The sequence below is a fragment of the Portunus trituberculatus genome, chromosome 36 (genome assembly GCF_017591435.1).
Source record: "Portunus trituberculatus isolate SZX2019 chromosome 36, ASM1759143v1, whole genome shotgun sequence".
NCBI classification, from domain to species: Eukaryota; Metazoa; Arthropoda; class Malacostraca; order Decapoda; family Portunidae; genus Portunus; species Portunus trituberculatus.
The window spans coordinates 8,159,715-8,183,868 of record NC_059290.1 but is presented as its reverse complement, the minus strand read 5'-3'; the positions used below and the strand labels follow the sequence as shown (position 1 = coordinate 8,183,868).

The 24,154-nt window shown below is 43.4% G+C and overlaps 1 protein-coding gene across 1 annotated transcript in view; it reads left to right on the top strand.

Annotated features, from left to right (window-relative positions):
- Nucleotides 1–23,695, top strand: part of LOC123513469 (E3 ubiquitin-protein ligase RBBP6-like) — a 29,384-nt gene extending 5,689 nt beyond the window's left edge. The window contains exons 4-20 of the mRNA XM_045270631.1: nucleotides 331–385; nucleotides 9,840–9,887; nucleotides 11,020–11,108; nucleotides 11,922–12,030; nucleotides 12,482–12,597; nucleotides 12,770–12,909; nucleotides 13,495–13,624; nucleotides 13,984–14,765; nucleotides 14,825–14,959; nucleotides 15,168–15,231; nucleotides 16,455–16,565; nucleotides 17,122–17,187; nucleotides 17,584–17,688; nucleotides 18,001–18,252; nucleotides 18,608–18,691; nucleotides 19,170–19,286; nucleotides 19,622–23,695. Of these exons, the coding sequence (XP_045126566.1) occupies nucleotides 331–385; nucleotides 9,840–9,887; nucleotides 11,020–11,108; nucleotides 11,922–12,030; nucleotides 12,482–12,597; nucleotides 12,770–12,909; nucleotides 13,495–13,624; nucleotides 13,984–14,765; nucleotides 14,825–14,959; nucleotides 15,168–15,231; nucleotides 16,455–16,565; nucleotides 17,122–17,187; nucleotides 17,584–17,688; nucleotides 18,001–18,252; nucleotides 18,608–18,691; nucleotides 19,170–19,286; nucleotides 19,622–23,306 (6,088 nt within the window). The 3' untranslated portion in view covers nucleotides 23,307–23,695. The remainder of the gene's footprint in view (nucleotides 1–330; nucleotides 386–9,839; nucleotides 9,888–11,019; nucleotides 11,109–11,921; nucleotides 12,031–12,481; nucleotides 12,598–12,769; nucleotides 12,910–13,494; nucleotides 13,625–13,983; nucleotides 14,766–14,824; nucleotides 14,960–15,167; nucleotides 15,232–16,454; nucleotides 16,566–17,121; nucleotides 17,188–17,583; nucleotides 17,689–18,000; nucleotides 18,253–18,607; nucleotides 18,692–19,169; nucleotides 19,287–19,621) is intronic.
- Nucleotides 23,696–24,154: the final 459 nt, after the last annotated feature.

The window sequence follows — 24,154 nt, the reverse complement described above, 5'->3', positions numbered from 1 at the left end:
GTAGGACTTGTAATTTTAAAGTGTTTTGTATTATTTCATTGTGGTTTACTCAGCTCTGATTTGTGGTTAAGGTTGTGCATCATCAACCAGGGTGTGTGCAAGGGTGAGTGATGTGACTGGTTACTACACAGTGCTGCTCTCATTACTTTACTCTTGACTTCCTTTTACCAGTATATCCTGTTTTTGAAAGTAATTAGTTGTGTTCTCACTGTCTGGTTGGCACTAGAATGAATACAAATATCTGTAATAATATGCACATCTTTGTTAGAATGTCTATTTAATAAGGTAACATGCCTGATAGTGTTACTAATGTTTTTGTTTGTTTGGCAGGGACGGGAAGGAATCCACAGCCCTGCTACTATCCATCCCTTCAAACCTGATGAACGTATGTAAGAGAGGATCACCTTTGCAGCTTTATTTATCTCCTGTCCGGTAACATATATACCTGTAGTTTTTAAGATGGATGCATACATTTCATGAGTGCCGTACTGGTGCCTGTCGGGTCCGGCCAGCTTCGCCTGAGTGGCCTGGCCGAGCCTCGTGGGCGGGCCGTTGAGCTGGGATGGTATGAAGCCTCCTGCACATTCAGTACTTTTAGGCACGTGTGTTCAATATATGTAGTTGTGGTAGGGATGGAAAGGCAGTCTTGTCTCCTCCACTGGGGTCTGCTGTACATTATTTTATTTGTTTATTATTGCTATTATTGTTTATTTATCTATTTATTTATTTTTTTGGGTGTTTTTCCCCCGAGCTGTACCACTGCACCTTCTACCTTAGCAGACGACAGGTTCAGAGTCTCCATGTGTAGCTGTGGTGACTGATTCCAAGTTATCAAGCATAATATTGCACCTGGATTTATTGCTAATCTCTCTATTTTGTCTTATGATGCATTAACTTTTCGACATGTTTATGCAGCATTATCTATCCCTGTATGTTTTTTGTATGTTCTAGCCAATAAAACTTTAACCTGAGGTGTGTGCTATTTGGTCGAACTTTTGGTCCATCTTGAACCACTTGAGCAAAACTTGTGCGAGGAGTGTGCATGGCCAAGGGCGTGTTTCATTTAGTGTAAGGAGTCATACGAGCCACAGTGGTGAGCGAGTGAGTCTTGCATAGTTCTGGGGTACACTCACTGATTATTGTTTATCCGTGTACATCATTGGCCGATAATTAATTTCTTACCTTGCCATTAGTCTGCTTCTGCTCCAGGTCCTTTTAGGGAGAAGTGACTCATTCATATACTTTCATAAGTTTTTGGCAGCTTATTATGGGGAGATAGTATTGTTAAATCATTATACAGTTGGCAACATGAAGCACAGTGACACTTTGAGTTAGAGAACATTCTACTATTGCTGGTTGTGTAAAGTACTCAGGACAGGGCAGTTCTGTGTCTAAGATTCCAGATCAAGTCTTACTTGTAACTGATTTAAGGTGTTGGGATCTGAAAGAGCTCTTAAAGTGGTACAGAGGACATAGCAGAGAATAAGTAAAATTCTTAGGGTCAGTAATTAGGATTGGGCAACTTCAAGCTTGGTGAAGTTATATGAAAAAGATCAGGATCTAAAGAGAGAGAGGAAGGAATTGGTTGTCAAATAGTGGCAGAAGAATAGGATAGATTCAATAATGAGGCTTGTGCTGAGTCATTTAATGATCTTTTAAAGATAAGTCAAATTAGTGAGTGAAGATGATAGGTAGAAACACATTGGTAGGTATAATTTGTATAAGGACTGCTACTAGGGAAACTTTATGGCTTCTTGTAGCTTCCCATATTATTTTAAGGTGATTTGTGGGCCAACTGGCTTTTTGCATTGTCTTCATATGTTCTTGATAATTTTGTTACTGTACTTGATTACTTAGGAGATTCACTTTATTACTCTAAAATATTTAGAAATAAATCCCATATATGTTACAAGGTGAAGGCAAATGTGGGCCTTGGTCAGTGAGTCATGTGTGGCAGTTGTATGTGAGTTAGTACTTCAGTGCTTGCTCCTTGTTTGGTCAAGCACCCCATTGCTGTCTGTCTACATCCACCCTTCAGTTTTGCTAAAGTTTTCCTTTTCAATCAGTTCCTAAGAAATGCTATTGCACCAATCCTTCAAACTACTGACCTGTACCTTTGTTTCTAAAAACCTTTGGAGTCTGTCCTCGACAGACAGACAGACAGACAGACAGAGCTCACAACCTTCTCTCTGATTGCCAGTATGGTTTCCGTAAAGGCAGATCTACTGGTGATCTTCTTACTTTCCTAACTGAATCTTGGTCATCCTCTTTTAGGGACTTCGGTGAAACCTTTGCTGTCGGCCTTGACATATCGAAAGCCTTCGATAGAGTCTGGCACAAATCTTTAATTTCTAAACTACCCTCCTACGGATTCTATCCTTCTCTCTGTACCTTCATCTCCAGTTTCCTTTCCGATCGTTCTATTGCTGCTGTAGTAGACGGTCACTGTTCTTCCCTAAAACTATCAACAGTGGTGTTCCACAGGGTTCTGTCCTATCACCCACTCTCTTTCTATTATTCATCAATGATCTCCTAAATCTGACTCAATGCCCTATCCACTCCTATGCTGATGATACCACCCTGCATTATTCAACAGCGTTCAACAGACGCCCAACCCAACAACAATTAAATGACTCAAGGCGAGATGCTATAGGACGCCTAACTTCTGATCTTTCACTTGTTTCTGATTGGGGCAGAGAAAACCTGGTTTTGTTCAATGCCTCAAAAACTCAATTTCTACAACTATCTACTCGACATAACCTTCCAGACAACTATCCTCTCTTCTTCAATAACACTCAACTTCCCTCTCCTCTACATTAAACACACTCGGTCTATCCTTCACTAAAAATCTAAACTGGAAATTTCACATCTCTACTCTTGCTAAATCAGCTTCCAAGAAGTTAGGTGTCCTATGGCGTCTTCGTCCATTTTCTCTCCCTCCCAGCTGCTTGCTCTGTACAAGGGCCTTATCCGCCCGTGTATGGAGTATGGCTCTCATGTCTGGGGGATCCACACACAGCTTTACTAAACAAGGTGGAATCTAAAGCTTTTCGTCTTATCAACTCTTCTCCTCTAACTGACTGTCTTGATTCTTTAAGTCACCGCCGCAATGTTGCATCTTTATCTGTCTTCTACCGCTGTTTTCATGCTGTCTGCTCTTCTGAACTTGCTAACTGCATGCCTTCCCCCTCCTGCGGCCTCGCTGCACAAGACTCTCTACTTCTTCTCATCCCTATTCTGTCCATCTTCCTAATGCAAGAGTTAACCAGTATCTTCACTCCTTCATTCCCTACACTGGTAAACTCTGGAACTCTCTACCTGTGTCTGTATTTCCACCTGCCTATGACTTAAACTCTTTCAAAAGAGGAGGAAGATTCTAAAGCATCTGTCAATTCAGAGCTTTCTCTTTGATCCTCAGTATGGATTCAATGGAGGACAGTCCAGTGCTGATCTAACTTCCATACTGAATCTTAGGTCATTCTCTCTCTGCTGTGGCCTTTGACATATCAAAAGCTTTTGATAGTCAAGCATAAATCTTTAATTTTTAAGTTTGCCACACACTTCCTATCCATCTCTATTCATTTACCTCAAGTGTCCTTTCTGGCTGTTGTATCACTGTGGTGATAAACAGCTGCTGCCCTTCTAAACCTGTCATCCAAATAAGAAAGGATTGAACAAGATGTATGACAGGAAATCATAATGAATCACAATTTTGCCCACATTCATGAATTATATTCTCAGTCAGACTTCTTGTCCTATCCCTTCTTGAATTGGTGGCTCTTTCCTGTCAGAGTGAAAAAATGTTTTAATTTATTTTTATCAATTTATTATTATTTTTTCATATGTTGATTTTTTCATCAGAAGTTCAAACATATCTTTATGTGGAGTGTTAGTACTCTTCACAAGGGCAAACACTTCTTTTATTTATAGGAACCATGGCTGGAGGAAAAAAAAAAAAAAAAAAAGAGAGGAGGTTAGAATGTGATAAATGGAGCAAAGCAAGTTGTAATGTCTTGCCTGTGTTTACAAGTGATGCCATAAGTCCTTGGGCAGCAACCTTGACTTGAAATTTTCTCCATCTAGATTAATGCTAGATTAGTGATGCAACCAGATTAGTGACTGCAGGATGGGTGGGTTGTGTGCCTGTGTGGACCTCAGGATAAGTGAAACATTTAAGACAAATAATTGTTGTGGAATGAGCTTTGGTGTGCTGAGGATGCTGAAAGCACAGATGTAAAGTTTGTGAGGTGATTAGTACATGTTAAAAACAGTATTTGGAAGAGAGAGAGAGAGAGAGAGAGAGGGGGGGAGAAGGAGCTGGAATGAAATTAATGCAATGGGTTGCACATATTGAGCTTTAATTTCTGACTGATGAATACTTGATTAGAATGTATGAGGTAGTTTGAACATAATGAGATTAAGTTTGTGAAGAGGGGTAAATTAGAATTAAAGGGTAGAATGTGCAAGTGAAACCACCAGAAACATTGATAGAGGAGGTGGATGAGTACTGGAGTGATAGGTTGACAGGGCAGTGGCAGCAGGAGTGGTGTAGGCTGGCAGTGTGATGTGTTGGTCAGGGGAGTCATTGTTGTGGAGACAGGTATCAGAGACGTAAATGTTCATATGCTTAGTAATGATTATATTAAGAATGGACAGCGTGTGGTCCTCACACCAAGTTGTGCAGTGGCCAGGAGTACAGACCCAAAAGTAGTCCCAGGTGGTGATGGTTGTCATGTCCTGACATCCAAAGTGGTGCCGCCGCTGCCGCCATCATCCCTCTGTTCTGTCCTGCCGAGGACATCTCTCAATCAAAGATTTGTGTGGTGTGTGCAGATGAATGGAGTCCGGCAAGCTGTGCCTCCTGAACTGAGGCTTCAAGACTTGTGCTAGTCGTGACACAACTGAATAAGTTATTGAAACTTCAAAAACTTTGTCAGTAACAGGAGGTTCCACCACACTTTAGCCACTTCAAATGTGGGAACAAATTGTGTTTGCTGCTGATTTATGCCTTAAATTATAAATACACTTGTGAAAACATTTTCTTTGGAAAAGGCTCTAGTGCACACACACACACACACACACACACACACACACACACACACACACACACACACACACATATCTTTTATCCAAACTTGAGTATTAGATATCCTAACACAATCTCTGCCCTGAGTGTTAGAATAAAGTGCGTGAGAAAATCCTACATAGAACAGTATCAAGGAGGGTGGAGAGTACCAGGAGACGAGAGGAACAACTGGGCAGTGGATGGCAGACTGCTCAGAGAAAACAAAGAAATGTGAGCAATGGTAAGAGATGAACAGTTAGAGTGGAGAGAAGTGACCAGTCAGGTGCCAAGAGGCTTGTTTTTGGCACCATTGTTGCTGTTGATTGATATTCACACTGATGATTTGCCTGAACATGTAAATAACTATGTAATGCTTGCCTGTGCATAGTCATTGAGGAAGATCAATTGCAGTTATTGAAAAAAAAACTTTGTAAAATTGATTTTTGTAAAAGTAAATATATTATGAAAGTGGACAACAGTTGGAAAAAAGCTGCATGTAGATTTGTATGTTATACTGGAAACTTTTTCAGTATATAGTAAATGAATGAGGGTAAACAGGATTATTGTAGCAGCAATAATTTGTGGTAGGAGAAGCATATGAAGATGCCTTTATGTTGCATTGTTGCTCTGTTGTTATATTGTTTTACCACATTAAAGGCAGATTTGAATATGAACCTGGTGTGTCTTCCTTGTGCAGCTGGCTTGTATGGGGAGAGGGTGTTGTGAAGGAGGCACCCTCACTTGTGATTCATTCTTTATTTTAGCATTAGTGTTGTTATGTTCATTGTTATGTTGGCATAGCTTGCCATTCTCTATGAGGTTGAACCTGTACCAAAAGTGACTGAACAGTATTTGATGTCAAAGTATTTGTTTGGCTTTCTTTTCAAATGTTTATATTCTGTGTTGAGAAATTATTCAATGGAATATTGAGGGAGAGGGAGACAGCAGTCAAGATGTAGTGCAGTTGTACTAGTATTTGTTTACTTCAAGTGTAAAGCACAAGTTTCTATAGAGATATTTGTAGACTGAAAATTGTGCGCAGGTGATTGTGTTTACAAATTGTTATGAATGAAAATACAACTACAGCATGATTTTGTCATAAAAGTGGTTTTGTAACTTGGCATGTAATGAATTGTACCTGTTCTGTGCGGCACCTGAGACAGAGCTGAGTGGTGATGGAGTTAGCTGCATCAGTGTGCTCCAGGAGTTGTGTGCAGACTGGGGGTTAACACATGTATTCAGCTCAGACTGGGGGACACACCAGCATTGTGGGAGGTGTGTAGCAAGTCTAATGGTATGGGGGATATAATAAGGATAATGTAAAAATTCTCAGGATCAGTAATGAGGATAGAACAAGAATTAATGGATCGAACCTTGAAAAAAATTTAGGATTGAGAAAGATATGGGAAGTAATTGGTACTCAAATATAGTAATAGATAAATAGAATGAACTTAGTAATCAAGTTATTAGTGCCAAGTAATTTCTGGATGGGGATGATAGGTGGAAATAAGTAAATGTGTGTCATACAGGGACTGCCACGGGTAGGCCTGATGGTTTCTTGCAGCTTCCCTTATTTCCTTGTGTTCTAGATGTACTCTAGTAATAAATGTGTTGAGGTTAACATCAATATATTCATTTGAGAGTGTGACAAACCAGCATTGTAAGGGGAAGGTGTGTATCATTAGGTGTACCAGAGTGATAATTTAGTGTTCATGTTTCTTATAGTAGATGTTGGTGTGATTTGTGAAGCTTGGTTCTGTGGTCTGTGTGAAAGTAAGGAAGTAATCCTTGACATTGTTTCCTGCATGGTGGCTGTGAAGGATGCAGAGGAGCTCCTGACTCTTCTTTACCCAAGGAAGAAGATATTTGGCCAGCCATAGGTGTATGGCTTAGTGTTGCTGGACTGCCTGCCATAAGGCACTTGCTATGTGTTCAGGCAATGTACCTAATTCAGTTTTATTATGAGCCAAGTTAATACAGCCCCTCCAAAATGTAAATGCTCTGACTGAGTGATCATGATGCAATGGCTGTTTGAGGTGTAGTGGAAATGCCAAAGATTAGACTGGACGTCTTTGTCTTGCTGTATTTGCAATGTGACAGTTTTCATACAACATATCTGTGCCACCATCTCCTCAGGACCTAGGGAAGACACTAAAACAAGCACATAAGGAGGTGCACACTTCAACAGATGCTGCTGCTGTCTTGAGCAATTGAGCATGGCACAAATGATAGCTATGACAGGAATAGTTGCTGTCATCATGGTTTGTTTTTTTTGCCTGACAAGTCAGCAACCACTATGTATTCTGTAGCTGTCCCCAACAAATGCTGTTCCTAATGGACTCTAGAGCCACAAAAATGTATGTGTTTTAACAAAATCATGTTTGAATGCAAGGTTGACAAGCAACACCAGGATGAATGGTGATAATTTAAATTTGTTATCTTTTTACCCTCAGACCTGTAATGCTATTATTCTGGAAACAGTGTCTGGGACCATTTCCTTACTTCCAGGTGTTTAATGAAGTGGGCTTGCAAAAAGTACTGGGATGGGATGCCTTTCCAGAAAATCTCAGGAAAGAAAAAAAAAAAAAAATATATATATATATATATATATATATATATATATATATATATATATATATATATATATATATATATATATATATATATAGGGACTAGAAGAGACAGCATCATCATGTGACAGCAGACCAATCACTGGCAAGCCACACAAGCCCTTGCAGGTGTCAGGGAGCTGAGTGTAACTTTTGTCACCTGTACATCCTGAAATGGATGCCCCTGGTTAAAAAAATCTCGGCTCACTTTAGGTTTTGGGTTTACTGGAGGGTGTAGATGCACCACACTTGAGGATGAGGTGTACCACTAAATTTTAGGGTGTTATTTAGCATAGTACTGTAGGGTGAGGTGTACCACAGAACTACAGTTAAATGAGACTGATGCAAGATACTATGCTTTTCATGTAGAATAAGCAATTATAATAGCTATGTGACTCCTTAGTTTGCAAAGTATAATTTTCAGGCATTTGGAATGCAAAGAATAAACTCATTGTTTAATTAGTAGCATAACAGTTGGTGTTTGTGTTAATGATGGTCGAGAAATGTTTGAGTGTGATGGAAGTGTCACACTGAAGAGGCAGGCTGCTCACCATACTTGTAGTATTGCAAATACCTCTATAAAAAGAATAACATTCAGGACAACAAGAGTGACCCAAAAGTGCATGCAGTGTCAACTTTTTATGCAGATTTCATGGTGTTAAATGTGTTGAGTGTGGTGTCGAGATTTGATGATGCGTAAATGTCACCACCACAGCTTCTACTGGCTCCTTTTGTGCTTGAAAATCATCACACTTCTTGTGATGTAAGTGGATAAAAATGTATTTGATTTGAGTTGATTCTAAGTATGTTTTAGTAATTTGAGCTACTGAGTATTAAAGTGACAAAAGCTGTGGTGGTGTGTGTTGTGCATCCAGACTGTAATGCCATGCCAAGGCACCCCGGCCTGGCCTGGTCTGGCAGAGTGCTGTCCTACAGTGTGCTGCAGTGGGCACAAGTGATTGGCACAGAGGATTGCTCATCCGTAAGGTGGCTAGTGGGATTTTTAGAGATGCATTCAGTGTTGAGCCTGTCAATGTGGTGCAGGAATAGGTTAACAAGTAATTTTTATCACCATTTTACTGTCATGACTAAAGAAAAGTACATGGACTACATTTGTTTGTCTTGCCACATAATTTTATTTTTGTTTTTGTCATGATTATTGTTTTGGGTGATTATTTTTTCCAACATTGTATAGCAATTGTTGGGTGGCAGTGAGTGGAGGTGTGGCAGCCTGGCACAGGCTTCCCCTGGGGAATGCCGAGCAGCAGGCATCACCTACGGACTGACAGACTGCATTACACGACTATTTGCATCATCCATTTGCATTCATCTAGATATATATTTGGATTTTGTCAGCAGTGTCTGTTTTCACTATAACACAGTAAATCAGGAAAGTACCCCAAATGGCACCAGGTGTGTGTATATAATGTCATTGCTGGTGTTGTGCATTGCCAAAGTTCAGAGTAAAGTAAAGACAGCATTAGTGTTCCCCACTGTCCTGTTTTTGCATCATTTACTGATTCAGGGAGGGAAATAAAGACATTCAGCTGCTGCTGCTGCTGCGGCTTGAAGACTGGCATGTGCGCTGACCCGTGGCCAGAGACAAGTAGACAAGTGTTCTTGATGTGCGTGTTGCGTTGCTCTGATTCACTGGTGTGCTGAAAGTTATGAGTCAGCACAATAACACCACCTTGTCAGGCTTTTTCCTGTATGTTGATCCCACAGTAAGTCAAGAGAGAGAACACTTCAACAAATATCAGATAGTAGAAAATATTGTATCACACTTCTTGGCCACTTGGGTTTCACTCATTTCTTATACAGGAACAAAATTTGTTTTGGCCACACTGTAAATTCTTCTTTGACTGATGTCAAAACACACACACACACACACACACACACACACACACACACACACTTTTAGTTGGTAAGTAATCATCTGCTCTTTGTCTTGCCCTGGCCACCACAGTGCAAGAGATCCTTCCCTCCAAATGTGTCCAGTTTGGCTTCCTGTAGCAGGCCGAGTGGCACCACAGTGTTGTATGTTCGGTGTAAGAGAAATGTCATGCCTGTAGTATTTCCAGGAGGGAAGTTGAAGAAGAGCAGAATGCGTGTAGTGTGAAAGGGGAGGGGGGAGTAAGTTTCTACTGGTTGTCTTCTACCAACAGACAGAAGATGCTGCTGAGGCTGCCAAAGTTGACAGAAAGATTCAGGAGGTAGGAACCTTATGTGTTTGCTGTTCTTGTTCAATCCGTTGAGTCTAGTGTTGTTCATGTAATTTGTGATATTGTTTGTCTCCCTAACTCACTTGTGTTTGAAGCCTTCAGCCATACTGTTCTTGTCTTCATTCCTTACTTTATTTTGGACTCAGTATATGTATAATTCAGCTATTTATTCTTATGTATTTTTTATTCTATTTTGTTTATTTTTTCACTAAATTTTGGTATCTAAATTTTCTATTTTTTTTTTTTTTCTCTATTTTATAAGATTTAAAGGTTCCATTAACTGCATTTATGATACATTATATTCAAGTTTTTCTTATCTTCTCATATTGCAATAGAAAAATATGATCAATAAACTTAAGGTACTAAATTTTGCTTGAACCTTGAACATGTAAGGGAAGAGTATGCATTGTTTACTTTCATTATGAGGAAAGAAGACTGAGGTTGTCCCATGAATGTGATCAGTGTGTAAGGAAAACATTGAGGCAAGGATGTCATCCTCTTTTCCTTTTCCTATATCATGGTTCTTGATCCTGCTGTCCTTCCTCATCATCTCTTGTCATTCTTCTGTTATTTTCTTTTTATATAGCTGTAATTCTTTTCCATCTGTATCATGGCTCAATCCTACAATCTTCACATCATGAATTGTCATTGTCGTCATCTTTCCTTTTCTTGCAGCTGTAATTCTTGCTTTCCTTCCTTGAGTCTTTAATCCTTGCTTTTTTTTATCCTGCTTCTGAAACCCTTTCTTTCCTTCTGTATTATGCCTCAGTCCTGCCATCCTTCCTGCAATCATGTCTTGTCATTCAGTAATCATTGCTTTCCTTTTTTGAGCATGTAACTCTTCCTTTTCTTTTCCTGCTTCTGCACTCTTGCCTTTTTTTTCTGCACCTACAATCCCTTCTTTCCTTTTCTTGCATCTACGTTCTTGGCTGTTATTTTACCGGCATCCATAACCCTTTCATTTCTATCCTTGCATTTTAATCCTTTGTTTCCTTTTACTGTATCATGACTCCTGAAGCTGCAATCCTTCCTTATATCATGTCGAGTATGTTTTTATCCTCAAATCATGACTGACTGTGTTTCAGTGCATTGCCTTTACTTACCAAGCTGCAATGTTCCCCAGCTGACAGATCTGACGCGCATGGATGGCAGTGAGGATGACAAGATCAATGCAATGGTGGCCCAGTCAACAATGGCCTACCACCCTTCCAAGTGAGTGGCTCCTTGTAGTAAGAAAATTTGGGAAGCTGCAAGAAGCCACCAGGTTGATCCATGGCAATATTGCCCCTGTGTAAAGCATGCCTGTCTGTCTCCACCTGTTGTCACCATCAATATATTCCTCTTGTCTTCGTGTTAAAGCTTTCTTGGCTGCAGTGACTTGGTTTTTTAGTCTTTTCTTGGTTAGTCGTTGCTATACCTTTGAAATAATGTACTTCCTTGCTCAGTGTATGGTAATTAATCAGTATTTTGGTAACTGACAAGAAGTAATGAGTTCTAGATAGAGAAAGTTGGATTTATAAAGGAGATAGGAATATGAATGATATAGATTAAGTAATCAAGTTAATACTGAGTTACCAGGAAGATAAAGTAATGGATGGGAATGACAGGTGGAAATAGGTTGGCATGTCTTATAGAGAGATCACCACATGTAGACCTGATCACTTTTTGCAACTAGCCTGCCTTGTGTTCTTATGCTCTTGTGAAATAGATGAGGTGCAGTGATGAATGAGTGTGTGTATGGAAATGATTAGTGAAAATAAATTGTAGTGATGAATGAGCACAGGTATGGAAGTGACCAGTGAAAAAATAAGGTACAGTGATGAGCAGTACAGGTATGGAAGTGTGACTAATGCAGTAAATGTGGTGTAGTCATGAAGATAAGTTTGCAAGGATCTGCTTGTGGACTGGCATTTAAGTGGGCCTTTTTTGTTTAATCATTTTTGTTACCCTTGGCCAGATTTCTCTTCATATATTAAAAAGAAAGAAGAATATTCTGCCAGGTAACTGAAATAATCTCGCCAACAGGTACGCCAAGATTCGCGTCAGCAAGATGATGGGTTCTGTTCCTCTAGACTACAAGTGCTACAAGTGTCATCAGAGTGGCCACTGGGTCAACATGTGTCCTCTCAATCATGTACGTTTCTATAAGTGTCCAGTATTGCTATTACTGTGACACCTTAGCAACTTCATCCCAGTGTTATTAATGTCAAGAATTACAAACTGCTATTTTTTAAGCTGCAAAATGCTAATCCTCCAATTTTGGGTAATTCTCTGTGGGGTCTTATTTCTTCACATTGTTTTGTTGATCTTTGCTAGTCCCACTCTTAACAGAAAAGGAAGCTATTAATGTCTAAGTAAGTTTTCATAAGTTGTTCCACCATGACTATTAATGTGAGGTTTGTTCAAGTAAATTTCATGGTGTTTAGCAAAGTTTCCTTGTGTTTGAGTTAGATGTGAGTGTTTAAGTTTCTTAGTGTTTGAGTAAAGTTTCCTTGTGTTTGAGTAAGTTTCCTGGCATTGGAGTAAGTTTCCTGGTGTTTGAGTAAATTTGCACCACTGATGTTTGGCCGTTCCCTCCACTGCAGCAAGACTTACGTAAGAGCACTGGCATCCCGTCCAAGTTCCTGGTGGAGGTGAGCGACCCGAGCATTCCCGGTGTCATGATCAACTCATCGGGGAAGTTTGTGCGACTGGTGGACATGTGAGTGCTATTCTTGCCTCTGTGTTGCCTTGTGTACCTCTTGTGTCCCTTGGTCCACACCTTAGCTTGCATTCTGTACTGGAGTCAAGTTACCTTCTCCACCTCTTTGTTGCTGAAAGAGAGACATACAAGATTTAATTCCTTACCATGCTACCTTTGTGTTCCTTGCCAGGGAGGAGATGTCTCAGGAAAAGCAGCTTCCCCCTCCAGATCGACCGCCACCCCCTGAGGACATTGTGTGTCTGCTGTGTAAGGAGTTGCTTAGGGATGCTGTGCTCATTCCCTGCTGTGCTGCTGCCTTCTGTGATGACTGTAAGTATTGGTGCTTTTTTATTGAAAGTGTTGAAGCTTCTTATGATGAGAGTGTTGCAGTTTGATGGGTGTGTCTGGAGCTTGGAGGGAGTTATGTACCTGGTGATTGTATCAGGAACAAGGAGAGAATTGTTTGCCTGGTGGGTGTGTCTGGAGCAAGAAGAAGGGGGTTATGTGCCTGGTGAGTGTGTCAGGAACAAGGAAAGAATTGTTTGCCTGGTGGGTGTGTCTGGAGCAAGAAGAAGGGGGTTATGTGCCTGGTGAGTATGTCAGAAACAAGGAGAGAGTTGAATGCCTGGTGGGTGTGTCTGGAGCAAGAAGGGAGTTACATGCCTTTTGGTTGTCAGGAGCAAGGTGTATGCCTGAGGTTTTTTTTAGTTGCTGAATATCTTAAAGTCATGTGTGCAAGTACTTTTTTCTCTATCTTCCTCTTGCTCTTTCTTCCATCTTCTCTATTATACATAAATGTTGTGTTTTTCTTTTCCTTAGCTTAGCACACATCCAAGGACACATAGTTGTCTCTCATGTACATGTTTAATCACTCCTCTTGTGGTGTGTGGAGTGTCTAAAACTTGTTGGTTTCAGGCATCAGGAATCACTTGGTAGAGTCTGAGGAGACACGGTGCCCCATCTGTCAGGAGGATGGCATCAGTCCAGATACCCTCATCCCCAATCGCTACCTGCGCATCAAGACCAAGCAGTACACCAGTGGATGGTGAGTGGCTGCCTCTCTTCCTCAGCTGCATGTTGTCTGGTGCACCCTGTCACTTGTGTTGGTGATGGTTCCTTGCCAGTCACTGCAGTACACACTAAAGCCAGTGATCTGTTTGATCACTGGCTAAAGTGCTTAAGATGAATAGATTAATATATTTCTTGGAAAGGATTTGTGCTTTTGCTTCATTTATGGAAGTAAGACTTTGAGCTAGTATGCATTCCTGAGGCTAATGTCTTCAGCAGAATTACATCCACACATTTGTATGAATGTTAGATCAACAGATATCTCACGTCACCACAACCACTAAACATTCAGTCCACTCTCCTATGTTCAAGTGACCAAACTTTGCTGTGTTTCAGGCTGGGGAGTGAGAAGAATGACAAGAGTGCATCTGAGCCACTGTCATCCATCCCACCATACATGGCCAACATGAACATCACCACCCCGCCAAGGAGCCCCCTCAGATGCTCCAGCCCGGCTACCTCCATCAAACCAGTGGACCAGCAGCAGCAGCAGCAGCAGCAGTCACAGGCCTCCTCCCACCCAAGCGGCACACCCTCATCCTGCCCTGCAAGTGACCTGCAGGAGAACGGCGATGCAGACTCAGACAAGGAGAATGCCTCAGTGGAGATTAGCAGTGGTGTGGAGCTGTCAGAGACCTTCCCTGAGTCTGAGGAGGTGGAGGAGCCCAGCAAGGAGGTCTTGGAGCCAGAGCCATACCCCGAGGACAGTCATGAGGTGCAGGAACAGGACCAGGAACAACAGGAGCAGGAGCAGCAGCAGGAGCAGCTGCAGCAGCCCGAATCCATCCTGGCTGAGCCCAGCATGGAGGGAGAGGTGAAGCAGCGCAAGAGCAAAAAGAAGAAGAAGCGGAAGGCCAGCCGCCATGAGTCTGAAGAGGAGAAGGAGGGCAAGGAGGGGAAGAAGAAGAAGGACAGGAAGCACTCTCACAAGAGCCAGGAGGGGAAGAGCAACAGTGCTGAGAAGGAACTGCTGCGGGACATTCACTCTCTGGTGCCAGAGGTGAAGGGTGGCGTGGCAGGGGAGGCGGAGGACCTGTGGTCAGGTGGCAAGGTGCAGCAAGAGCCACTGAGGAGCAGGAGTAGGAGCAGGAGCAGAAGCAGGGGCAGGAGTAGGAGCAGGAGCAGGGACAGAGATAGAGACAGGGACAGGGACAGAGACAGAGACAGAGACAGAGACAGAGGGAGAGTGAAGTGTCCAGCGGCAGATATGACATCCTTCCGTTCAACCCACGCGTGCCGCCGCCGACCACTACCTTCATGCAGTCACCGCCCAAAGACCAGTTCTACCAAGTCCCTCCTTTTGTGTCCTCAGGTAAAGCCACCCCTGCAACTCACCATTGCCTTGTGGAAGCAAATTTTGTACATCATCATGTCAACCATTTTGCTGAAGAAACCTGAAATTTTGCACATGATGAGTGTATAGTGTAAGCAGTGATTAATCATGTATCAATATTATTATTATGCTGTGTTGCTGGTTATCTGGTCTGTGAAGTTTGTTGATATGTTTTTCATCATTTCAGTGCCTCCCACTCACACAGTCCCCGTGGCCCAAGCTGCCTCACAGTACCACCTCTTCCCACCTGGGTTAGTAATACTGATACTGTAATGTTAAATAGCCTTAATCTGAAGCACATAAAAGCACACATACCTGTTCTGTATAGGCTTATGTGGCCAGCCTCACTAAGCGGGCAGAACACAACAGAGTGGTCTGGGTGTGGGGAGAGAATGGCAGAAAGTGATAGAGTTAAGAGTGTTTATGAGTGGAGATAAGAGAGTGAGAAGGGAGTTTGCTGTGTAGTGAGAGTACTGGGTGGGCAGATCATAGCAAGGATGAGCTGGTAGTGATGCAGTGTTGGGTGAGTGACTTATGGGTGTACAGGACATAGCCAGCCCTTCACACAGCTGCATCTAGTGGAGACAGAGAAACAGGCATTGGAGGAAGGTACTATTGAGAAACCTATAACTTTATATTCAAATGCAAAACTGTGCCACTTTACCACTTTTTTTTTTTTTTTTTTAATAGTCTTAATAACCAGTTTGGTACTTTTTATCATGTATTTATCAGATTAGAATTTTTTTTATCAATAGTACAGAAGAAAAGATGAGGATTTTTACTGCTCATGGTGCTTATGGCAGAGTTTCCCATGCCTTGCCACACAACACCTTGACAACACCACAAAGGTCATTGTTCTGTTGTTTGTGTCGTCTGGCAGGACCTTCACTGCCTTGGAGCCCATGGGTGAATTGATATTGTAGTGTTGAGCTGCAGAGTATTGTTAGACAAGTCAGATATCTCTCCAGGTGACCAGTCTTGTGTTTATTTCCTTCCCTTCCTTCTTCCCCTCCTCTCTTCTTATTCTCTCATGTTCATTTAATTTCTTTCCTCCTTTCCCTCCTCACTTCTTGTTTTCTTCTGGTGTTCTTTTCCTTCCTTTCCTTCCTTCCCTTGTCATCTTGTACTCTTTCCTTGTGTTCATTTCCTTTCTCACCTCTTTACTTGTTGGTCTCATGCCTTGTATCACTCAACCCATCAACACATCAGCTATCTCTGAGGAAAAAAATTTCTTTTTGCATCACATTCCTCATGACAGACCACTGACTTGAGCACAGGAAGGTAATATGGAAGCACAGATAGAGTATTACATATCCACTACTGTACTTTGTTGGCTGGAGAGAAGCAAATAACAAAGAAAAAACTATAATACATGTATCATTTTGCATTTTGGATAATGGAGGAAGACTGCTTCCCTGCAAACTGGATTAATGGAGTATAAACTTGCATTGATGTAGCTTTAATCTCTTGGTAGTGGATCATTCAGCACAGCTTCAGCTCATCCCAGCACCTCCCTGGCACGTGTTAGCGAGCAGCCCCATCCTCCTTCAGCCTCCCGCCTCCCCACAGGGTCCCCAGATCTCTCGTGAGTTGTGTTTCTCTGCACAACCGTTGTGTGTCATGGTCTGCTCTTGCCTGGCATGTTCTCTGTCTGGCTTTCTCAAGGATAGGTGCCTCTTGTCACTGGTCTCCTGTTCATATCAAAGACTCTCTCAACATCTTAGTCTTATTCTATTCATCCTGTTTATCTTTTCCAGCTTGTAAGGATTGATATTATGCTGCTTCTTTTATATATATATATATATATATATATATATATATATATATATATATATATATATATATATATATTTTTTTTTTTTATTTATTTATTTATTTATTTATTTATTTTGTTTACTTCTCCAAATCATGCAACTTGGTTAGATGTATGTTGGCTGTGACTTTCTTGTTCCTCTCCTTTTTTACTTTCATCGCAAGAAATTTCCCTCAGTGTACTTGGAAAGGTTTAACGTTAAGGTGACACATATTGTTCACAAAATGCTTCCATACCTGTGAATATGATTTGCAAGTTTATGATGACAAATAGTGACATTTCTGTACCATGCCTCTTGTGAGCTAACCATGCCCCTCTCTCCTTCCAGAGTGCCTCCCCCATCATACATCAAGCCCCCCGGCATGTATCAGCCACCACACGTCATGCCCTTTGAGTGAGTCACTGTGTGTTGTACGCCTTAGACGACACAGATCAATCAAATAAATGATAAGTGGATAGAATTGAATACATACAAGGAGCAAAAATACGTAGTCTTCGTCATTAGGTACCGAGTTGCTAGATGAATGATTGATATGAACGGATTAGGTGTTGACTATTAGTTGCTCTGTTACTTTGACTGACTTGCTATTTCATTGTATTTGTGAGTTCTCTGTGTTGTGATGCCAAGCTACACAGATCAAGTAAATGATAGATAGGTAGAAATAAATGATCAGTAAAATAGATAAATGATAGTTTTGACTTATTACTGATTGTATACATTATGATACCAAACAATTACTAGTCTTCACTCTATTGGTGAGTGTAAACAAAAGGAAATGTTGTGTTGCAGGCCCATTGCTGACCCCCTCACACTGTTCAACAAGCACCTGCAGGAGAAGGATGAGCAGAGGGCACGCCGGGCCAGGAAGAGCAGATCCAGGTCCCCACGCTCTAGGTGTGTGTGTGTGTGTGTGAGAGAGAGAGAGAGATGAATTGTTGTAGTCTTGATTCTTTCCTCACTTTCTTGGTGTCACTGAGTGTGTGTGCACCATCAGATATTAATTTTACTTTACTCATCTCACACTTACTCTCCTTTTCACCCACTCAAATCACCCTAAAAAATTATACAAGTTTGCCTCAACAAATAATATTACTTTTCACACAACTCTTTCCTTTCCACAGTTCAGATCATCATAAGAAATGCAAAACTCTCCCTAACACTTAACACTTTATACAGCACTCTATCTTCCCGTCCCTTCCTGTCCAGGTCGCCCCCTCACCGCTACCACTCGAGGGGCCGGTCTTCCCGTCGGTCGTGGACTCGTTCTCGGTCGCGGTCCCCTTCGAGGTCGTGCTCCCGTAGTCGGCTGATAGGTCCCGGCACTCGGTCACCACACTCCCCCATCAGGCACCGATGGAGTCGGTCTCCTCCACGCGGCCACAACAACTACCACTCCCAGCGCTCCCCCTCCTTCACCCGGGAACGCTCCCTCTCCAACCATTCCCTCTCTCTCAGCAGGTAGGTACTCTTGTCACACACTGCTCCTCCTCCTCCTCCTCTTCCTGTAATGTTGGGTTTGTTCATCCTGTAGCTTCTTAGAAATGGTTTGCAAATAACTTAGAGATGTTGCTGTTTGGTTATCCCTTGTATTGCTCCTCCTCCTCCCTCCCTCCCTCCCTCCCTCCCTCCCTCCCTCCCTCCCTGTTTTTATTATTATTATTATTATTATTATTATTATTATTATTATTATTATTATTAATGTTAAGTTAAAAAGAGAGTAGGTTGAAGGTTGTTGAATTCAAGGTCAAGATATTTGTGTGTGTGTGATGTGATATAAGCAGTGGTTGACATGAAGGTGTGTTCCGTCACACAGGACACCAAGCCCCAGCCAGCGCATAAAGTCCTCCCCCTTACAAGTACGGCCATTGCTTCCCGTGCAGTCCAGGTCACCCATCAGGTGTGTTATCCTTTACCTCTATTTCTGCACTCCTTGCTCCTTCCCCCACCACACAAACCCACACACAAACCCACACCTTTCCACCACAAACCCACACCTTGCCACCTCACATCCTCAGACTTCACTCATTCAGTCTGTATCTTTTGTCCTATATCATGCTTGGCTCATTCTTTTAAGTCTTTATTTTCTTCTTAATTCATGAAGGGACTTGCTGTGTGTAACAAAACAGCCGTAAAAGAAAATTTTTGATGATCTTTTATACTTATGGAGACTGTTGAGTGTTGAGTGTGTGGTACAGCGGGTAATATACATGATATTTGTTGATCTCATGTGACTACAAATTTTTTAAATATGTTTGTTTCAACTTGAATAGGAATGTTTTACAAAGAATATGAAAACAAAACACAGAAACTTGATCTCTTTTGGTGCTGGTGAGTGTGGGTGAGTGTGTGAGTTGTACAGCAGATCATGTTGACAGGCCCCACATGGAGTTCAGTGGTCCCAGGGAGTTTGAGAGGTACCCTGCCTCATCCCTGCCAGCAGAGGAGTACCCCTCCTACCCTGCACCTGGAGCATCCTGGGACCCACACGCCTGGTGAGTCTTGCCAGCCCTGTTGTTTGGCCAGCACACACTGATGCATAGGACTACCACAATACTGTGTGTTTGGAACAGTATGTTAGTGTGGGTGTTATGCTTGCAGGGAACAGATGTTAGTGTTGGTGTTTGGCTTTAGGTGAGATTTAGGTAAAGGTTGCATATAGTAATTAATTGGTGGTATAGAGGAGCAAACAACCCATGTCTGAAGGTTCCCAAGGCTTGGCCTGCAACCTCACTGTAAGCAGTGTGGCACAGAGATGCGGCATGTAGGTGTGGCTGCAGCAGGAAGTGCTGTCTGAACAATGGAAATATTATCATAATTATCCTTGCAGGTACAACCAACCATCCCACGATAACTTCCATGGGGAGTTTGGTGATGGGCGTGGCAAGGGCGGCCGCAACAGGCGTGGCAGAGAGCGAGGTGGCATGAGGCAGACAGATGACTTTGGCTACGACCAGCACAGCCAGGAGGCCCGGTATCCATATGACAGGAACCAGCCGCCCACAGAGGAGCCTCGCCGGGGCTTGGCCAACCCACCTGCTCACTGGGAGAGGAACATACGCTATGACTACGACAAGGACTCCAACCCCTGGATGGACCGTGGTGCACGGCTGCCCTTGGAGCCTGAGAGGAGGTTTTATGGGGAGATGCACGACCTGCCACGGGAGTACGAGGATCCCAGGATGAGGCGGGATCGTCCGGAGACCCTGCGGCGGCTCGGTGAGGCGGCAGGGCGCAAGGGCGTAGAGGACGAGTGGGCCAGGTACCCCGACATGGAGAGGAGGAACTTCGAGGAGGAGGAATCCAGGCGGAGAAACTTCAAACTGCTTGGGGAATTTGACGAGCCACACAGGTCTTCCGACACTGACCGCTTCGAGGACTTCAAGCGCTTCAACCCACAGCGGAAGGACGAGGGTAGGAGAGACGAGGGGCCCAGGAAGGACAGCGAGCCTCGCAGAAATCTGGATCCCCTTAGGAAGGACAAGGGAGATGCCAGGCTGGGGCGGCATGAAGGAAAGCGGCAGGATGAACATGACTCAAGATACAAGGCTGGGTCACGCCACAGAGAGCTCCAGGATGACCCTGCACCTTACAGCACCAAGTCCCATGACTCCCCAGGGAAAACCTTCAGGAAATCCCCAGTGAGGGACCGAAGAGACAGAGATTTGGACAGGAGAGATAAGGAAATGGATAGGAGAGATAAAGACATGGAGAAGAGGGATAAAGATGGTGACAGGAAAGAAGACATGGAGAAAAGGGACAAGAGTGGTGACAGACGAGAGAAAGACATGGACAAAAGAGATAAAGACAGTGACAGGAGGGAGAAAGACTTGGAAAGAAAGGATAAGGATATGGAGAGAAGGGATAAGGAGGCAGAAAGAAGAGACAAGGAAACAGATAAGAGAGAGAAGGATGGCACAGATAGAAGAGACAGAGACATTGACAGGAAGGATGACCACAAGAGAGATAGAGATAGTGGAGAGGGAAGCAAGAAGGATTCGTACAGGAGAGACAGAGATGCCAGTGACCGGAGGCACAAGGACAGCGACAAGAGGTCCCGGGACTCTGACAGAAGGGACCGGGACGGAGAAAAGAAAGACCTGGATAGGAGGGAGTCCCAGAAGAGGGAAAGAGACCATGACAGGAGAGAAAAGGGTGATGGAGACAGATATGGAAAAGATGACAGCAAAAAAGAGAGAGATAGGAGAGATAGAGATGGGGAGAGAATCCATAGTTCCAGATGGGACAGAACAGACTCCAAATCTGAGAGGGAGAAGGATGATAGAGGAAAGAGTGATAGACATAAAGGAAACTCTCAAGAAAAGGAAGAGAGAGGGCGAAGCAATGAAAAGGAAGAGAAGAGAAAAGACAGACAGAAGGAAGACAAGTTTGAGAGTCACGGCAACAAGGAGAGTGGGAAGGATAGCAAAGAGGAAGATGGGAAACTAGAGAAGAGAAAGCATGATAGAAAGAAGAAAAAGAAGGAGAAGAGAAGAGCATCACAAGCCTCCACAGAACCGTCCCAAGCAGAACTTTCAGGAGATGAGGGAGAGGACAAGAAGAAGAGAAAGAAGAGGGATAAAAAGAAGAAAGTAAAAGGCCACTACAGTGATGCAAAGAAGGACATGGAAGACACAGAGGAACATCCTGAGGAGACCAACAAACAGACAGACACAGAGCCTGCTGATGCACAGTTCACCATGGAATCAGAAACCACAGAAACTGCACCAGAGAATCCCGACCTCCCGCCATCAGAGTCTGTCCCGGAGATGGATGCTGTGTCAGAGAAGGTGTCCTCACCCCTGCCTCTGCCTCAGCTGTCAAAGTGGGAGAGAGATGAGGAGGCATCCCACAGTCCCAGTGTGCCGGCAGAGAAGAGCGAACCAGAGGAGGAGAGGAAGGTAACTGTTGACATCCTGAAGCGTGCAGAAAATGCCTTGTTCTCTAGCAGAGGTCTGGCATGTCGCAAGGTGTTCCTGGAGGCACAGAAGCAGAGAGACGAGGAGAGGAGTCCCACGCCAGACTGGGACCGTGCAGAGCTGCGGGAGGCCAAGAGAAGAGGTCCGTCTATTCAAATAACCATCTCCTCAAAGACGGAGTCCCAGATAGGCCGGCCACGAGGAGGCAGGGCCGATGCATCTAGTCCAGAGAGGCAGGAGGAGAGGAAAGGCAGTGGCAAGCCAAAGCGTCACTTAGACAGCGAGTCCAAGTCTGACAAACATTCTGCCAGGAGTGACAAGGGTGCCTCTAGTCCTTATGACCTGCATGATGCTGGCAGGAGCAGAAGAAAGAGTGAGAAGGAGGACCTGCCTCACACAGAGCCCGAGAAGGAGAAGCAGAATGTTCAGCCAAGTGCTGCACCACAAGCCACAGAGGTGGATGTCAGCCCTGTTGCTGAGAAACAGAGTGAAACACAGGAAGAGGTCAAAGAAGAACTGAAGCCACCCACCACTGCAGAACCTGTCAGTGACACAAAAGTGGAGGAAGAGCAGAGAGGACTGAAGAGAGAGTGTTCTGAAGACTCCACAGAGTGCAAAAGAGTCAAGCCAGACACGGTGCCACCTGCCACAGACGGCGATGAATCATTCACTGAGCCAAGCCCCATAGAGACCCTTCCTGCTGCCAGCACTGTGGAGGCCAGCACCACCAGCCACAGCCCAGCACCTGAGGCAGCTACAACAGAGACCAATGTCTTTACTTCAGAGACAAGCTCAGCCTCCCCACCTCAGCCTCCTACAGATTCCACAGCAGACCCTCCACCAGATGTCTCCCCACTGGAAGAAAAAGTGGAGGAGAGAGAAAATGCGGTGGTGGATCTGCCACCCAGTATAGGTGAGGAAAGCCACAACATGAGGGAAAGGTACTCCTCCCATGCATCTCACTCTTCCCATACATCCCACACATCCCACTCCCATGCACCACACTCCTTCCATGCATCCCACACATCCCACTCCTCCCATGTGCCCCACTCCTCCCATGCACCCTTCCATGCACCTAATACCTCCCATGCACCTGACTCCTCCCATGCACCCCAATCCTCTCATGGACCCAACACCTCCCACACATCCCAGTCCTCCCACACATCCCACTCCTCCCACACATCCCTCTCCTCCCAGCACAGCAAGGATATGGTGGAGAGGGAGGAGGAGGGCATCGAGCCTGAGGAGAGGAAGAGGAAGTACTCTCCCATACGTGTGCCCTCTCCCACGCCCAGCAAGCACCACAAGGAGGGCCGGACGAAGGAGAAAGGGAAGAAGCGCAAGAAGAGAAAGAGGTCCCTCAGCATAAGCTCCACTAACAGTAGCAGCAGCTCCTCCAGCAGCAGTAGCACTAGCAGCAGCAGCAGTGAGGACGAGGAGGTGGTGAGGAAAAAGAGGAGAAAGAAGAAGAAAAAGAGGGCAGTGAACAGTGATTCCAGTGATGGTGAATCAAAGAGCAAACACAAGAAAAGGAAAAAGGAAAAGAAAAAGAAGAAGAAAAAGGAGAAGAGAAAAAAGTCTGAGAAGCAAAAATAGTTCTATGAAATATAGAAATAGAAAGAAATGGGGAAAGAAAATGCCAAAGAAAATGTCAAAAAAGTTTTCACTTCACGTTGTGTTTATGTTGCAAATGAAGTTGATATTTATATTTGGAAGAGGGTGGACATATTTTGAAACAGTTAATATATTTATACTATAATTGTGGGATTGTGGCATTTAGTTGGTCAAACGGATAGACAACTTAACGGTGGCAAACAATAGAAAGTCTTTTTTGTTATTAATATTGTACCTTTTATGTATGATTGTATGATGCATAATTATTTTGTTCACATCATCAAAAAACTGTAGTATTTTATAAATCATTGTTAGAACAGTGAAAACTTGAAGAAACTGAAATGAATAAACTGAATAGTGAATGTACTATGTCCAAACTGTTTCATTTTACATTGCATGTGTGTGTGTGTGTGTGTGTGTGTGTGAGAGAGAGAGAGAGAGAGTAAAAAATATGGTACAGGTACAACCTACAATAAGGGTGCAGTCATTGTTGTGTGGTACCAGTGCAGGCAGGCAGTGTTTTAACAATTACAGTGGTACTGGTGCAGAAAGCAAGGTATTGTGTGATGCAATGGTACATGCATGGTACTGTGTGTACTAAAAGGGTAGGCCTACACGATCGTAGTCTAAAGGCAGGTTACAGTGTACCAGCCTACTACTATGGTAGGATTGGTACCCTAGAAGGTGGTACAGGCAGAGTACAGGTAATAGCAGGATGGTGCAGAGGAAAAGGGAAAGAAGCTGCGTATAGGAATAATATTCACACATGGCACGTGTGTATCTATAGCACATAGTATACGTAAGTAAAAGATCGCAAACAGACAAGTTTA